The sequence below is a fragment of the Carassius gibelio genome, chromosome A9 (assembly GCF_023724105.1).
Source record: "Carassius gibelio isolate Cgi1373 ecotype wild population from Czech Republic chromosome A9, carGib1.2-hapl.c, whole genome shotgun sequence".
Classification (NCBI taxonomy): domain Eukaryota; kingdom Metazoa; phylum Chordata; class Actinopteri; order Cypriniformes; family Cyprinidae; genus Carassius; species Carassius gibelio.
The window spans coordinates 3,177,716-3,196,652 of record NC_068379.1 but is presented as its reverse complement, the minus strand read 5'-3'; the positions used below and the strand labels follow the sequence as shown (position 1 = coordinate 3,196,652).

The 18,937-nt window shown below is 40.3% G+C and overlaps 1 protein-coding gene across 1 annotated transcript in view; it reads right to left on the bottom strand.

Moving 5' to 3' along the window:
• Positions 1 to 2,115: 2,115 nt before the first annotated feature.
• Positions 2,116 to 18,937, bottom strand: part of LOC128020351 (cholecystokinin receptor-like) — a 36,908-nt gene continuing 20,086 nt past the window's right edge. Inside the window, exons 2-5 of the mRNA XM_052607181.1 lie at positions 16,057 to 16,305; positions 13,834 to 14,095; positions 11,567 to 11,694; positions 2,116 to 4,178 (exon numbers count right to left, since the gene is read on the bottom strand). Coding sequence (XP_052463141.1) covers positions 3,649 to 4,178; positions 11,567 to 11,694; positions 13,834 to 14,095; positions 16,057 to 16,305 — 1,169 coding nt within the window. The 3' untranslated portion in view covers positions 2,116 to 3,648. The remainder of the gene's footprint in view (positions 4,179 to 11,566; positions 11,695 to 13,833; positions 14,096 to 16,056; positions 16,306 to 18,937) is intronic.

The following is an 18,937-nucleotide window of genomic DNA, read 5'->3' as shown; positions in this document are numbered from 1 at the left end:
CACAATGTGTTTGGCCCTCTTGCAGACTTCTCAAACACACCTCAGGGAAATCAGTGTTTTACAGCCCCTACATTTTCAGCCACAGCACCCAAACTCAGAGATTTTACAACAGTGAAATGCCTCCAGACAGAGGCAGGTGCTATGTCCGACTAATTATTGAGAAACAGCTCATTTATGAATTGAATTTTCCACATTCATAGGCATTTTTAAACTCTTATTGTTTTACCAGATTCACCTAGCAGATGTTGTTTCTGTCTGTTGAGTCGTATTTATTTAAGTGTTTAGAAGTTAACTGATTCCATGTTCCACAAATCCAAAACCATTATGTCAGATGTTTCCCTCATGAGAGCATATCCGGAATGAAAGTAGCGGTTTGTTTTATGTTTGTGTGTTTTTGTTTTGTTTTGTTTTTGCACTAGAAAAGCCCCATGGTGCACTGCCATAGGCTATTAAAATCTGAATATGCAACAGGGTCATATACACATTATCATTTGCAGTCGAAATCTGTGCAGCCTACAGAGGGCTATGATCCATTTTACTGTTGCATTCACAGTTCACTAAGCATTCAACCACAAATTCGCTATGTGCTAATTATAGGTTTTTCTCTCACTTTTGGACTAGACGTAGATGCTTCATAGGAAAACAAGTTGTGTGCCAGTTGTTTTACACAAGAAACACATGGTTTCTCAATCTGGATCCAAACCTGAGTTAGTCAGACGTCTGTTTCGCAAACATCTTCAAAGGAGGATCTCTACCACTGGCTATATATTAGTCTCATAAAAAAGAAGTCATGATGGGATTGGAAAGGTCAGAACTAAATGCGTCTGCTGACCTCATTTCTCTTCTCTTTAGAATAAAGCAAAAACATCTGCCAAACAAACCTTTTTAAGACTGAGTGATGTAATGCAATTTAAAGATTGGCTTACATAAAAGTATTCTGATCCTTTTAAGCACGCATTGCAAGCACTAATCTTTGTGTGTGATCCTTAATACCGACCAATTACCCAAGTCATGAGCGGCACTGGGGAACAATGCATTATTACTATTACATCGGGGAAACATCTGGTACACCCTGACTAGTACATCAGGGAAAGTTTGGATGGCCAAGCAGCATAAATGTAATGGGGAAACTGGCAGGTTTTAAGGGCTGCTCTGTGATGGATGCTCATCGGGGCTGGAGGATAACAAGATGCAATGTTGACACTCTTCACTGAAAAGTAAGTTCAGGGACAGATGCACATTGATTAGAAAGCCATGTTTAGCCAGTGGAAAAACTGAAATCAGGAACGAAAGGGACAGACTATTGGAGATAAGAGGAGTAGGTGGGAAATTAAATAGGAAGGAAAGTAATACAAATATTTTGGGGATTATTTATGGCGGTTGTCACAACATGCTGAACTGAAAGTTTTTTTCTTTTTTTTTAAGTTTTGCTCTTTGGTGGAATTTATGCTCAAATGCACCAACTGATGTAAGGACTCATTTTTCACATGATGGCTGAACTGAGCATGAGCAATGTAAAGTACAAAGACAAAAATTACACAATACCATGTTTTAAAAGTGTTTCACATCCATGTTTGCCTTATGTTTCCCAAAGCCCCAACTGTAAAGCTCATGCATCCCTTCATCAACACCAAACCTGAATTATGAATTTTGGTGAAAACAAGTCTTCATAGTCATCAAGGATCATAAAACAAGCCTGGTAATTGAAATGTATGCTGTTCAAATCAATAATTTATTTTAAATTTTTTTTGTATTTAGTTTTCTTTACAAAGGAACTGAAAAAACATCTTGACATGAATCATGTTTAGTTATTCTTATTTTTGTTTCATATGTTTAAAAACAATACCCCATGGTATAATAATTTGTGACCATTTGAGGACTTGTAATGTTTGAATTTGAATCTTAAATTAGTTACTTGGTGAGTAATGAGATCATGATAATTTTTGGAGTTTTCTTTCTCTTTCTTTCTTTCTTTTACGTTAATGGTTAGAAAAATTTAATCTAAAGGAAATACACTGTAAAAATTTGTCCATAGTTATGACAAAAATAATCTTTGTATACATACATTCAAAGTGTCACAACATAATTTTATGAGTTTTGGGATTTTCAGCTTGATTTTTTCATTAGTAACAAAGTGCAATTTAGTACAAAGTGGCTGAAAAGGTGCAATGAACTAATCACTGCAGTTGTCACTTTGGCAGCACTTTAAAAAAAAAATTGTCACTTAAATTTGTCATTTAATTTTATTAAAAGTCAGTCATTTAATTTTCAATTTTAGTGACTTGAAATATTCAGTAGTCACTGAATCATGTCTGATTTCCCATGGGTCCAGTGGCACTCAAAAATATCTGACATTTAATCAAGCCTGTCTCTCTAACATTTTATTTTCCAAAAAAAGGACAAAACATTCAAAAGTCAGGTTTAAGTGTTATTTGCTGTTTGTTTGATTAGGACTGTTTGGGAGGACCTTAATTCATTTATAGCTTTAAATTTATGAGAACATTTGAAAGCAGTCATAAATCAATCTGTGAGATTATGACATATTGGAATGAGTTCGTACCAATTAAGGGGTTTAAGCTCCTCGTTCAGTTGAAGTCACCTACAGCCACAGACTGTGAAGGCCATGAAGGACAACTTCAAAAACAAAACCTCTTTAGCCCAAAATATGAAGATGAAGCCAACTACAAAAAGCAAGGTCCTGTCTAGCAACAGATCATCATCATTAACCTCACTGTAATACTGTAGAATATTGTGACTTTCAGTATAAAACTGTTGGCTCAGACTTTGGAAAGTGTTTTAGAGTTCTGATCTTACAAATTAAATCTCTCCTGATGAACACTGACCTCAGAAAAGATTTTAAAAACACTATGCAGGCACTTAAAACTACAAAGTAAGGATAGCAACATACAAGTGTAAGACTGGCATTCTACTAGCCATTTCAAGTCATTTATATAGTCGTTTGAGCAAGTCAGTTAATGCAGCCGTTTCTCAATGAACACTAACAGCTCCAGAAACTCTGCTTTTTGCTGAGTTGATTGTCTTTGACAACATCTAGCAAGGTCAACATTATCACTCAGTTGATAAAGGCGACCAGTGAGCTTCTTCCCATCCTGAAGTGTCATTGTCCTGCTCGCATCTGATACAAAATTTTTCAAAGCAAACTCTGTGCCACAAGCTTTCCCATGAATAACACAGATTGTTATTCATGGTAAAAATTACAATTGTGGGGTTCTCTGCACCAAAACGATTTCCCAATTCAGTCAGAAAGGAGTGTCACAAGCAGTCATTTGGTCTCTCTTTTTTTTCATTTTTAATGGGTGCTAGTAACAGTCCTTTGACAGGACAGGGTGAGGTTGGTGTGACCTTTCCTACCAAGTTATTGGACGCCAACTTTGCTTTGCTGTCTCAACCCAACTTTGGGTCAAATATTGACTAACCTAACTTTTAGGTTAACAAATTTTATGTAAAAATATAACCCAATGGTTGGTTTAGTCCATATTGGACCCAAAGTTGGGTTGAAACAACCAAGCATTTTTTAGAGTGTAGGTGATTTTTTGTAATGAAGTTTTCTAATAAAGTAAACCCTCACAATATGTCAACATCAACCCCAAATATTCTCCATCTTGCCCAGCCTGGGTCCTCTGAGAATCAGCATGGTCCCATTGTGCTGACAGTGGTGTAGCTGAACTTAGACATGGACGCTCCAGTGGCATTAACCTCATCATCACCTTCCCTGAACCCTTTTCTCTGGCAGGGCCAGCAGCAGCAGGAGAAGGTGGCGAGAAGTGCCTTTCGAAAGCGCTTGTTCATAAAGCAGTAGATGATTGGGTTTACACAAGCAGATGTGTAGGACAGCAGGTGAATGAATGAGATGGGGGCTCCAGAAAGAGCCCTGTGGGCCGAGGGAAGGTCGAATGCTTTCCAGGTGTTGACAGAGTACAGGGGCATCCAGCAGATGAAGAACATAGCCACAATGACAATGAGCATACGGATCACTCGCTTCTTGGCCATTAGTTTAGCCTCGGACGTGTTGCTACGAGGTCGGTCCAGCTTTGCGGAGCCTGTTGGGGTGAGTGCTGACATCTCTATTGAGCTGGGCCTCTTGGATACCTGGATGTAGCAGCCATCTCCATCATCACTGCTATATAAGGCAGTGGCACTGATACCATTTTTCATTCCTAAAGAGGAAACATAGCACATTCCTCAAGAAAAAATCTCAGAAGAATTATTTAGATAAATACAGATCAAGAGGAAGCTTACATTTTAAACCACATTTACATTTCCTGCTTAAAATTATTGAGTCAGTATGTTAAGGTCTTTCCATAATAAGTGTGAAAAAGCTAAACAAATATTGGACGCAATGACCCGCTAGAACAACAGACTGTATTGAGCATGAGCATAAAAAACCACTGAAGTAGAGGACTTGTTTCCCACAAGAGAGATGAGTGGATGCAAATTTCTTGTTATTGTTGGTATTTAAGAACAGATTTATTCTCACGTGTTCAAAATAACATTTCTATTAAATCTCCACTGAATTATGTGATATGAAGAGCACTGTCTATTTTCTTCCACAAGTGCGAGTGTTGTAGCACATTCACTCTAGACCTGTCAATCATGTAATCATATCTCTTTCCCTTCCATATGTAAAAAAAATAAACATTTTTCTACACATGAAATATGAAAGCAAATAGACCTATGATTGTGAATATATGTTTTCTGTATATGTTTTTATGTAGCTCATGGTATTTTTTTTTTTTTAACAATAAAGGATGTTTATGACACATGACAAGCAGATAGTGTTCTATCCATTATAAAACATACAAAGAGTGCATATCTGCCTATTATAGAATCAAAATACATTTTAGATCACAACTAGAAGTTATAACAAGCACTCGATGCTTTTAAATTGGGTTTTGAGCAAAAACATTAATAATTACATTTTGAATGTCACTTGATGCGAATTGTACTCTTAATTATAGTTTGTGTTTCTGATGAAGAACCAAATGTTATTTATATTAATTTAAGGCTGTATATTGAACAGCGGACGATGTAAACCATACAAGACACACACGCTACATGATGAAAAAAACGCCTCAAGGTTACGTATGCAACCCTAGTTCCTTGAAGGAATGAGACGCTGCGTCAATCGCTTTGATGAGACGGACTCTATCGTGTGCAATCTGTCCAACGGAAGGGAGTGACGTCACGGGTGGGGTGACGTAGCGACCAGGAAGCTATAAAAGCATGTGCCGTGCAGCTGGCTTCAGCTTCGAGTAGGAAAGCAAGCGCCGGAAAGGGTGCCGGGAGTATGGCTCTGCGACGCAGCGTCTCGTTCCTTCAAGGAACTAGGGTTACATACGTAACCTTGAGGCGTTCCTTTTCAGGAACTCGAGCTGCATCGAGCGCTTTGGGGAACGATGTGCCCACGCTGCCATACTTCCAAATCCCTGCCTAGTGTGTATCCGAAGAGCACGGCTAAGGTGAGAGAACAGAAGAGCCCGGAGTGGCTCGCATATCAAGGTTATAGAATCTGACAAATGTAGAGGGCATGGACCACCCCACAGCGTTGCAGATGTCCAAGAGGGACACACCTGCAGAGAATGCCTTAGAGGCCGCCATACCCCGAGAAGAGTGAGCCTTGGCCCCCAAAGGAGGGGGAAGACCAGCGGACTCATAGGAGACGTTGATAGCCTCGACTATCCAACGACTTAGGGTCTGCTTGGTGGCAGGAGAACCCTTTTTAGTAGGACCATAGCAAACAAGCAATTGGTCAGATTTTCTCCACAGGGCAGCTCTATGGACGTATGCGTCCAGTGCTCGCACTGGACACATACAATTTAGCTTTTCCTGGTCTGGCTTCCGAAAGGGAGGAGGACAAAAGGCCTACAGTATGATAGGTTGTGGTGTAACAGAGGGAACTTTAGGAGCATAACCCGCTCGAGGGTATAAGAATGCTTTGGCCATACCAGGGACAAAGTCTAGGAAGGTAGGGGCCACCGAAAGTGCCTGAAGATCTTCAACTCTCTTTAGAGAGGTGATTACCAGTAACAGGGCAGTTTTAAGTGTCAGAAGACTATCTGAGATATCGTGTATTGGCTCGAATGGAGCTTTACAAAGAGCCTCTAGAACCACAACCAAATCCCAGGGGGGAACACGGGATCATACTGGAGGTCTCAGCCTCAGCGCACCGTGGAGGAAACGTGTAACTAGGGTGTGTCTACCCACTGACTGATCATTGAAAGGGACATGGTAAGCAGCTATGGCCGCCAATTACACCTTTAAGGTGGAGTGGGTTAACCCCGCAGAGAGCCTAGCTTGTAAAAACTCCAGAACTGTACAAACTGGGCAGTTAACAGGGTCAAGGTGGCGGTCTCTGCACCATGAAGTGAAGAGTTTCCACTTCAGGGCGTAGAGTTTCGTCGTGGAGGGAGCTCTGGATTGGAGGAGGGTCTCAACAACCTCGGTTGAGAGACCAGCTGCTAATGCCCCCTCAGGGGCCACACCCACAGCTTCCACAACTCCGGGTGAGGGTGAATTATCGTGCCCTGCGCCTGTGAGAGTAGGTCTGTCCTGATCGGTATCTCCCACGGAGAGCCGTCGAGGAGCGAGACTACATCTGCGAAAAATACTCGGCCCAGCCTGAACGGGGTTACTAATAACAGATGGACCCAATCCTGGCGTACTCTCGCTAGAACTCCCAGGAGCAGAGCGATAGGCCAGGTCTGTACCATAGCGTCCAGTCCTAGAGGAGCTGGATGAACTAGAGAGAACAAGAGGGGACATTGCGATGTCTCCTGAGTCGCAAAGAGGTCCACCTGGGCTGTGCCAAATACACTCCATATCTGCTTCACCACCTCAGGATGAAGCATTGATTCCCCGGGCCGAGGCCCCTGCCAGGTCAGTATGTCTGCTCCCACATTCAATCTCCCAGGAATATACACTACTCTGAATGAGAGGAGTTTGCCCTGGGACCAGAGAATGATCTGGTGTGCCAACTTGTACAAGGGGCGTGAACGCAGACCCCCCTGGTGATTGATATAAGAGACCACTGATGTGTCGTCGGTGCGCACTAACACACGGTGACCTCTCAGGTCTGGGAGGAAATATTTCAATGCTCGATAGACTGCTAGCATCTCTAGGCAATTGATGTGCCATGTCAGATGGCGACCACTCCACAGACCGCAGGCAGGGTGGCCACTCATGACCGCACCCCAACTGGTGAGGGACACGTCTGTTACTAGCGTTACACGGCAACAAGGAGCTCCCAGCACCGGGCCCTGATTCAAGAACCAAGGTTTCTTCCACATGTCTAAGGCATGAAGGCATTGCTGCGTGACCTTGATAACTCGAAGTGGATTTCCCCTCGGGGAAAAACCCTTGGACTTGAGCCACCACTGTAAGGGTCTCATGTACAGCAGGCCAAAAGGTATCACGTTGGATGCAGCTGCCATCAGCCCTAACAATCTCTGGAATTGTTTGACAGTGAGTGACTGGCCTTCTTTGACTCTCTCGACTGATGTGACGATTGACTCGATCCCAGCAGGAGACAAACGTGCCTGCATCGTGGTCGAATCCCACACTATGCCTAGATAGGTGGTTCTCTGAACTGGAGAAAGTACATTCTTCTTGGCATTTAGTCTCAAACCCAGCTCTCATGTGTGCGAGAACGACATCTCGATGTCGAACCGCCATCTGCTCTGATTGAGCTAGGATCAACCAATAATCGATATAATTTAGAATGCGGATGCCCTGCATACAGAGGGATACCAGAGCCGCATCTACACATTTCGTGAACGTGCAGGGTGAGAGTACGAGGCCAAAAGGAAGTACTCGATATTGATAAGCTTTGCCCCCGAAAGCGAACCTAAGAAACTTCCTGTGTTGTGGAAGGATGGATATGTGGAAGTATGCGTCTTTGAGATCTATTGTGACAAACCAGTCCTCGGATCTGATTTGAGCTACAACATGCTTGACAGTGAGCATTTTGAATGTTAGTGGCATAACTGAGCGGTTCAGGTGACGTAAGTCTAAGATCGGACGCAACCCCTTATCCTTCTTTGGAACTATGAAATACCGGCTGTAAAACCCGGATTCCCTGTCTAGAGGAGGGACCACCTCGATGGCCTCCTTCCTTAATAGGGTATTCACTTCTTGTTCCATAACCAGAGCCTGCCGCGGGCCGACTACTGTCGGTGTAACCCCGTTGAACTTTGGTGGTGGATGACCGAACTGAATGCAGTAGTCTTTTTCTATTGTACCCAGGACCCAATGAGATACATTTGGCAGTAGTTTCCACGCTGCTAAATAATCTACTAAGGGAATCAGTCTCTCGAGACTGACCTCTGGTGTAAGAGGCCCCCGAAGGGGCGGCGAGCATCCCAGCTCCACTACGCTCGCGGGCGTAAATAACTGTTAGCAGCACAGACTGGAGGCCGCTGCGCCCTGAAACTCTGGCAGGGTCGGCAGACCGACCTCCTGAAGGCACTGAGGTGAGGCAGGTACCGTATAATGAAGTGGACCGCGCTCTACCCCAGTAGGGGCTACCCTCTGGATCCTGGCGTCAGGATCTTTTCGTCGAGGTTCGTGGGGGAGCACAAGCGGCGACACTCTGTCTCTGCACTTCCCGGTATGAGGAGCCGGTATGTGGCATGGTCAACTCCTGCCCAGATGCACCACGAGAGTGACGAGGGAGGAAATTCTGGAACGCCGCCGCCTGTTTACGGGCCTCCTGGAACCTGACAGTATTGACTGTGTCGCCAAACAGACCAGAAGGCTGAAGCGGGGCGTCCAGGAGGCAGACCCTGTCTCGTTCTTTTATCTCTGACAGGGTCAGCAACAAATGCCTTTTCACGGCCACTAAGGCTGCGATAGACCACCCAATTGCGCGAGTGGTCTCTTTAGTGGCGTATAGGGAGAGATCAGCGGTCTTTCTAAGCTCTTCGATATCTTCAGACTTAATCCCCTCTCCCTCATCGATATCTCCCAGCAGGTCAGCTTGATAAGCTTGTAGGACTGCCATAGTATGAAGGCAAGCCCCAGCCTGACCTGCTCCCACATAACCTTTGCCCACTAGCGATGATGTAACTCGAAGAGGCTTAGTGGGCAATGTCGGAGCCTTTAGAGACGATGCCGAGCCGGGCGACAGATATCCCGCGAGCATCTGTTCGACCCGTGGCATCGCTCTATAACCCCGCTCTCCCAGCCCCATCACGTTGTAATGATGGGGCTGGCCCCAACAAATTTCATCGTGGAGAAAATACGGAAGGCTCCGCCGTGGAGGTGGTTGCCTCGGCCGCAGAAAGCGTTCATCTAGTTTGGTTCTCTGCGGCTCAGATTGTTTTTCAGCAGGCCATTCGATTTTTAATTTATCTACTGCACTCGTAACCACCTCCAAAAGCTCCTCATACTGGGGCGACAGGGGTGGCGAATCCCCAGCAACAGTCTCTACATCGACCTCATCGGAGGAAGAGAGGTGAAGAGCTGATCCCTCACCCCGAAAACCGAAACCGACGAGCGTGCTTCCGAACCCAGGGTTTTGGCGCCGGATCTGGCAGATGATGGAGATAAGGACTGGCCCGTCTCCATTCCCTCTGACAGATCCACCTGCGAAACCCCACGAGTGCAGCAGCCGTTCTGCCTCGGCAGAAGCGAGGCCAGCACCGCGGGGAACGCTGGTGAAGGCTTTCTCCTCGAAGAGAGCACTCCGGGATCGAAGCGTCCGCATTGGCAATCGTTCACAATGCGGACAGTCGGCCCCCTCGAGAGCCGACTCAGCGTGATTCGATCCCAGGCAAGCCACGCACAGACTGTGTGTATCCCCACTCGTAATGGAGCGAGGGCAGGGAGGAACACACAATCTATAACATGGCTTGGAATCGTCCTTAATATGTTTGGTCTTTGCTTTCACTTTAGGCACATTGAGCTGTTTTAGCGATCTTTTAATGGCTAAGGGACAGACAACAATAAATAGGACCAACGGGACAGACTTTTGACATGCACACACAGCGCTTGCTGACGTCACCCCACCCGTGACGTCGCGCCCTTCCGTTGGACAGATTGCAAACAATATTCAGAGTCGGTCTCGTCAGGGACGTTACCCAAAGCGCTCAACACAGCTCGAGTTCCTGAAAAGGAACTGCATTACTGGTCAGTGCCACCTAGGGACCTGCATTAATTTGCAGAACAATTTGCAGGCAAACAATTGTTTCGCGATCAGTGTAAAAGCACCGTTTGTTGACCATTTGACTTGATTTTTGCATCACGCTCTCGCTCAGTGTGAAACGGCCTTTAAGGCAGTTTGGCTAAATTAACACTTGTGGTGGTATAAGACGTAAAATTTTTACATTTAGAATTTTTTACTTCAGCTATTTTTGTGGGGGAGGGGTCAAATCTAAATTACTAAAATAATTCAAAATAATATGATTTTTTTTTTCTTTTATGTGTATTATTTTATGTAGAAATAAATATTCCACAATTTAGAGGTGAATGTTGTATAGTACCATGAAATCTCCTCAACATATTAAATATTAAAGAATACATTATTGAAACTAAATACATTAAAGGGGGGGGGGGTACAATGGTGTTTCGTATATTCAGAGTTGTTCACAGTGTTAAAGAGATGGATTCTCATGCTAAAAATTGCCAAAGTTGTAAAAAATAATTTAGAAGAATGAGTGAGAATTTCTGTGCCGAATATCTTACTTTGGGGTTCGTGGATCTAATGACGTAGAGGTCTAATGCGTTCGTTTGTCGATGGTGTAAAAGTTTGCGAGCCGAGATTTTTTTCAGTGATACAGTGTTGAACAGGGGACTTTTCCCCACGTGTTCCCTCAACCACAAAAAAACAAAAACAAAAATACACAAAAAAATTGTTTAAATACACTTACACATACAAATACTGGTGAATCCTTTCCTTTATGATTCCCAAACCTTGTGCCTTTCACTAAACAATAACCTTCATAAGACCTCACAGCAAGCTGTATTTTGACATTCTTGATTTTACTTTTTTTTGTTCAAATTGTTACTTATGAAATGTGAAATGAAATGACATTTCACTAATTCAAATGAAAACATTAATGGGTAGAGTGGTGACTCAGCAATGGAGTGTTTGAATGTTAGATTACTGCAGTGCAGGGGAAATGGGGGCATATTTAGAACAATAATAGAATGTGATTTAGAGTCGAACAGCGGAATTCAGGAGGGGACATAATATAAGCAATCCAGCAGATATTAACTTATGAAAGCTCCATCAATGAGCAATTTAAAGGTAATATTCAAGTTTATATTTCCTGCCTTTTTTCTTATTGCTTTTTTGAGGGTGGTTGCGGAAATGTTGCACAGCTGTAATTATATTTTTGAAAATCCAATAGGTCACATTTAATTACTTGGAAAATTGAGCTTCATTCACAAACAGGTGGACATGACTGTACAAACAAACAATTAAATCCTCAGGGTAGGTCATCTAATACAATCAAAGCGGTCAGTACCCTATGGGACAGTCTGGGGCTTACTAAAACATGACACTGAATTAGACTCTAATGTGTTATTGACTTCATAAATGTCTCACCACTCTGTCCCATCTTCTCCTCCAATTCAAACTGTATTCCACGGTAGAGTTCTCGAGAAATAAGCCCATAAGCGATGATCATCACCACTCCAGGAATGAAGAACAGAACAATTAGCAACAGGATGCACCTGAAACACAAGGGGACGTGAAAAGTGTTTGAAACCTTGTTTAAAAGGATTAGTTTACCCAACTGTAAAATGTCCTGAAAATGTAGTCACCCTCAGGCCATTCAAGATTCCAAGATTAATGGGAACATATTTGGAAAAATTTAGCATTAAATCACTTGCTCTGCAGAGTTAAATGGGTGCTGCCAGAATGAGTCCAAAGAGCTTTCCATCAATTAATGTCTTGTGAAGTTAAAAGCTTCATGTTTGTATGAAACAAATCCAACATTAAGATGTTATTAATTTCAAATTGATGCAAACGATTAAATATGTCTTCTATCCATAATATTGTTTTCTCCAATTAATATTGGTCTCTACTGTATCAGAAAAGAAATGTGCCAGATCAAACACTGTATGTAACTGAAAACAGTTCAAAATAGTTTAAAACAAATATGCCAGTGATTTTTTTATTTGTATTTATTTATTTATTTATTTAATGAGAGGACAACAGGAGATGTGCTTTTTCATGAGAGGAATCATTATTATAGGTCGGGGTGCTGAATATCGGTCCTGGAGAGCCACAGCCACGCAGAGTTTTCTTCTTTTTTTTTTTTTTTTTTTTTTTTAACCCTAATCAAACACACCTGAACAACTTAATCAAGGTCTGAAGGGTAACTAGAAAGCTACAGGCAGGTGAGATTTAATTAGGTTTTGGGGCTGAACTCTGCAGGGCTGCAGCTCTCAAGGACTGGAGTTCGCTACCCCTGTTATAGGTTATGGCCAGAAGTGATAGTTTAAAAGTCAAAATGCCTTAACGATTTATTTATGTATTAATTGCTGGATTGGAGTCATGTACATTACTTGTTGACTATTGTGATGTTTTTATCAGCTGTTTGGACTCTTATTCTTACAGCGCCCATTCACTGCAGAGGATCCACTAGGCAAGTGATGTAATGCAAAATTTCCATAAATCTGTTCAGATGAATAAATAAACCCATTTACATATTGGATAACCTGAAGTTGATTACACATTCAGAAAATTTGCATTTTGGGTTAAACTTTTCCTTTAAGATATATATAATCCCACTCACTGATATATTTATCCTAGGATAGCCACTTGTCTCATTTAATGAAAACTGTTTCACATAGATTTTCCAAAACATTGTTTGTTTGTTTTTCTACAAGTTATTTATTTATTCTGATTATATTTCTGAAGTAATTTAAATATTGATAATTATCATCAGAGATGTGTGGTCACACCTTTTCCCTGTAGCAAAACTCTTTTTATGCCCAACCTTGCTGTAACTGAATATGCAGAAAGAATAAGAAAAAATTACAAGCAAACTCAGAGCATTGAACACGGAGAGAGAGTCCTGTTGTTCCTTGCTGTCTACCTAGCAACAGCTATCCTAAAACATAAATGTGCCACAAACTGATGTTTAACTCCCTGGCTCCCTATAAGAGTGCTGCAGAATGACTCTGTTTCTGTCTTTGCCTCTCATCTTAAGACAAACACGGACAATGATGTTATATGAGTGATAGGATTATTTCCCATGAAAGGAGATTTCAGAGTTCAAAACAATTTAAGCTCTAAGGACAACATCTGTGACATGCTCTTTATTACAACAGACAATCGTTTTAAGTATGTTAGTATACAAAAAAATATCTATTAACACAATGTTTATGTTTTGGATAAAGTATAGTAAAAACTGTAATATTGTAAAATATTTGAATATTAAAATAACTCTGTTTGTTTGTTTGTTTTTATTTACAAAGTTGCAATTTTAGGATCATTTCACCAGTCTTTAGAGTCAGATGATCCTTCAGAAATCATTATAATATGCTGATTTGCTGCTCAAGAATCATTTCATGTTTTGAAAACAATGGTTGCTGCTTAATCTTTTTTCTTTTTCTTTTTTTTTTTGGAAATATTTGGTAGTGTAGACTCTATGACCCTATCAAAAAACTGCTTCCAAATATTGTTAGTTCATGCATCGCAGCCTGACACTTGATGTAAACTGTCTGAGCTGTGTTGTAGTGGTTTGTGCATGTGTTCAGGATATATGCACTGCTGTCTCTGGAGGAACCAGATTTGAGTCTGATCTAGGTCATCTCCCTTGTCCACTTGACTGTCATATAAAATAAAAGCCTATGAGCACTCACCACGCTTGCTCCACCTCGCTCTTCGGCCAGTCATGACGGCACATGTGAGCTGTAATATTGTTGGGCTTGGTGAACTTCACTAGTGTGCTGAAGATGGGATAAGGTGTCATAATGAGGAAGGATAGGACCCAGGTGGAAGCGATGACTTTGTAGGCATGGGATCGGGTCTGCCATGCCCGGGACTTTAGTGGGTCGCAAATGGCACTGTACCTCTCAATGGCTATTGCCACCAGACTGAAGGTAGATATGCAGACAGAGATTCCTGTAATAAATAAATAAATAAATATACAGAATATATAGTAATTTTAACCATAAAAGACTGAAATGCTATGGTAAGAATCTGATGACTGGTTGATTAGTAAGTTGCCTTACCATATATGGTTGAAAACTGTAAGAAATCTAACAAGACATTTCCAAATTTACAGTAATTTTGCAATAAGCAATTTTACAGTTAAAAAAAAAAGAGTTAAATGTACAGTTTTGGAAGTGAAAAAAATCATATTGTAATTGACCGTGGAAACCATACATTGCATTCACAGAATTCACTGTGTAACAGATCATATTTAATGTTTGTTTTTTGTTTTTTTATTGGTTATGTAGTTCAGGGTTTTATGTTGATGTTTACTGCATTATTTTAGTGTCATGCTTTTTTTGTCAATGTATCCTATAGCTATCCTATAACTACCCTTGTAAATGTAACTTAAATCCATAATAAAGTAATGCTACCATGTTCTGTGCATTTCATTTTTCCCATACATTTTAGTGAATTTGCACAAAGAAACTGGCACCTTTGCATTGAGCCAGGAGTCAAGATCTTGTCTATATGGTTTATCCACCAAATTGTCTGATTCAGTTGCTCGTATCGCCCTATGTATTCAATGCAACTTCTTATTTTTTCTCCAAAATTATTTATATTTTCTTATATAATATAAAGCTTAGTTAGAAACTGAATAGTTAGTTTGTTGGCAGGTGATGTAAAGCCAGATTTCCGACAGCCTCTCATGTCTGTGGAATTACTGCCCCAATGACCCGAGAGCTTTGAGCTGATTTCGCCCTCCACATCATAGCTCATACCAAGGAAATTGTTCTTTCCTTTACAAATCCCCTTCCTTCTCCACCCCCTCAAATAACAAACAGTGAGAAGGAGGTTGTGGTTGGCACAGCGTGTTGGATGTGCTGCCCTGTCGCACTCTGACACTGTGTGGGCCGCAGGCACTCGCACACACTCAAGCAAATAAGATCTGCTCTCTTTGAACTGTGTCACCTCCAGGGCCTCCACCAGATAGTCAACATAATGCAGGAGAAAAACATCCTTTAGAAACGCTATCTGATCACCCGTGTATGCCAGTAAAACTGTACCTGAATCGTTCCTTGTGCCTGTGACTTTTATGCAATGCAAATCAATATTGTCCACTGATGTCCAAAACAGAATTGTCTTTCATTTTATTTATTTTTTTTGCCCCTTTACCAGAGGTCCATGTGTGTCAGATCTGACCTTGGCATTGTCCCGGCTGTTGCTGGGTGAGCCTTTACTGTCATTTAGGGAGGTAGTGATCCATGAAAATGTGTAGATCAAGCTAGATGCATGCAAACATATGTCTACATCAGTGGCCAATTTCTCAAAGCGAGTGTAGGTGCCAAAATCTGATATCCTGGTAATTGTTTTGCAGATGAAGAGCAGTCTCACCTAGCCAGTTTGACTTGTGTTTTAAAGTGTGGCTCATATTGCAGATTATTTGTGTTGTTTTTACAGTACAGTATTGTTAATAAACCAAACCCTTAAATGCATGATACCATAATAATAGATTATTATTTAAAATACTGTACAATGCAACAGTTTCAAGTTGTGCAGGAAACACCAATAAAGAGAAAACACAAATATTGTGCAAATGAATTTATGTTATATAAATGTTTCATGAATTACTAAGTTAAATCAAAACAGAAAATAATGATAATAATAAAAAACACTTAAAATTAGAATCAGTTCAGATTCTGCTGTAAACCAACTGAAAGACAATAGTGTCATAATAGAGCTTAAGTCTTAAGATTAAAGTTCTGAAGATCTAGGTGAGAGCACTTGAAGCTTGTGATTTTACCAGTGCTTATGAAGGTCCCATAAGCCAGCAGAATATCCAGTGCAAAGGAGTTATGTTCTTTGTGATTTAGTGGGCTACATTAATAACATGCTCATTAAAGGTTAGAAGACATGAAAGTTCAACTCACCCATAAGATACGCCACAATCTTGCACATGGCAGCTCCAAAGATGAAATCTTCCAACAGGTTGGGAATAAGAGTGAAGGGCATACAGAAAATAGCCATCATGAGATCACTAATGGCCAGGGAGAGCAGGAATGAGTTGGTAACCGTCCGCATTCGCTTGTTCACCACCAAAACCACAATGATGAGCAGGTTACCAAACACACTCAGCAGGAATATGAGAGAGTACAGCAGTATGCGGAGCAAATCCATTTCTGAAAGACAAAGATCAAATAACAGATTAACATATTAAAGGCAAGGAAAACAAGACAGCCAGTGATACATTAAAAAACTATAGACTGTAAAGATGTGGGAGGCTCAGTTTAAAATCACCAATTAAATCACTTTTAAATATATCAGATCACTGCATATACATTTAATTATTATAATAGTCAAAAGGACTAAGAAAAGGACTTAATAAACTCTCCACACTCTCATTTTTCACACAGTCCACAATTGCCCGATAGTAAATTATATGTTATTGCTGGCACATGGTAATTTCTAAATGTTGTGCTGCCAAAAAATTTAACTAAATCTTCCTTCCTGAAGAGGGGTAAGATATGACCAAATAAAACAGAACAATATTCGTAACAATTTATTAAATCATTGTGACATGTTAGGTAGAGTGTTTAATTAACAAGCAACAAGACTGGGATTTAAATTCAGTTAATAACCAAAAATAAATGTACAGTACTGGACTAACTAAAATCAGACTGCATGATTCCTGCCACTGCATTTTACAATCAATCAATCAACTAATTAATATATATTTTTAATGATTAATTTAATAATAATAATAATAATAATTATTATTATTATTATTATTATTATTATTATTATTATTATTATTTATTATTATCATTATAATTATTATTTTCTGTACTTCACAGTGACTGGATCTAACCACCCCATAAAACCATACATTGTTTTAGAAAGTTAATCTATAAATTTGCTACGTGCTGTCAGGTTTTCTTGCTAACTTACTGAATTTTTAGAAGTGATGAGTGCCTCTAATGGTCTTCAATGCAACCTCAAGCTGGTAATGGAAAATCTAGCCATCATGAAATAACATCCTCCGAATGTAACAGCTCACTCAAACACTTAAAGCTCTGTATTTTGTTCAGACAAGGCTGATTGATTGTGTTTTTCTAGCTGATCTCTGTGGCCATAAATCAGAATTTTTTCACAAGGAATGATTCTTTCTGACATGGCCCATCACTTTGTTTAAGCAGGAGGTGGAAAGTTGATATCTAGAACTGAAATGCTAATGTATAATTGGAAAGCTGTCTGATTGTGAATCGATCAGAGGGAACTACAGTGACTAATGTCCTTCATGTTAATAGATAAAATCGATAGTTTCATAGTATTCATATCCTAAATGATACAGATCTATCTATGCAGGAAAATGTATTAGTTGCAATTTTGTAATATATACAGGCATTGTTGAGAAAAATAAATAAATCTGCAGACATTTCAAATAGACTATAATACATTTATCGGAAATACACTGGCCATCTTTTCAGAATTGTTGTAGTTCCTACAGAGCTGACATGGACGGGTTTAATTTCCGCTGAGTTTAATAAATACAAGACATTTCACACCAGACAAGAAAATGTCACAAAGTAAACAAATAAAACAAAACTGGAAAAAGCTATTCAAATATTACTGATCAGAAAAGTGATTGTATTTTATATGACATTTAAAAATAATTACTTTTTTTAGTTTGACAGGACAAAATGTAAGAAACCAGTTAGAAGTGTACAGCTGCTGTTAAATTAGACTTTGAGCATGCAAAATATCTACAGGCACAGCAATGGTCGTGATATGACATCATGCTCTGCAGCTTCTTTTTTCAAAACATCATTTATATGTTAATATCAACATATAATACATTCAAAAGGTAAAATGTGCTGTCTATGCCACTTTTCTGCTACACTTTAATCCTGAAAATGTCAAGTTTGAATTCTTTTAGTTCAGCTAGGGGCTCATGCTGATATTCTATTGGTCACACGTCTTCACGCAATATAAATTTGCAGGGCAGAGTTCACCAAACTTTCACTTTGGAACGTAACAAAATGTGAAACTTCTTTGTATGAGGTTGTGTGTCTGGCCTCCCACATTTGCATGTGCATGTATGGAAGTCAAGGGATGAAAAGTTCAGTGTGACCGGCCCTTAAGGATGAATCGTTGAAAAATTACATATTTGATGAGCCTTTATTCTGAATACGAGCACTATTAAGAATACACCTTAATGTCTACAGTGGTTATAGCTTGACATACAGTATATGTGATTTTTTTTTATTTTTTTTATAAACATTCCTCTGATATTGCATATTTTTAGTCAATATGGTAATTTTGGTACATTTTTCTTTCTTTTGTGGAACGCAAAATATATAAGAAGCTGTTTTCAATGTTTTATTGTTTACAGTAAATATCAATGGACCCCTTCACTGTATGAGACATTTTTCAAAGTCTTAAAGGTGAACTGTCACTTTAAGGCTTATTTTGCTCTGGCTCTATTGACTTTTGTACATTGTGTGACATATTCCAACTGCTTTTCATCACTGCCTCTGCAGAGAGCAGTCAGTGTGAGTCAGCATGAGCAGAGAGGATTATGGGATGTGAACAGTCATATCCTGTTTGTGGTTTAGTCAGGCTAAAGCAATCAATTGAGGCCACGTTTGACTACAGCTCAGGGTTCTGTGTGCGCTCCATTACTGATCGCCTGTAGCCACTGGTCTTAAAGGATTAGATCCACCAAAATGCTGCTGATATCCTCAGGACTCATGAGAGATGTGGTCCACACGAGTGGCTCGACTAAAATCGATCTCTCACTTTCTCTGTCGT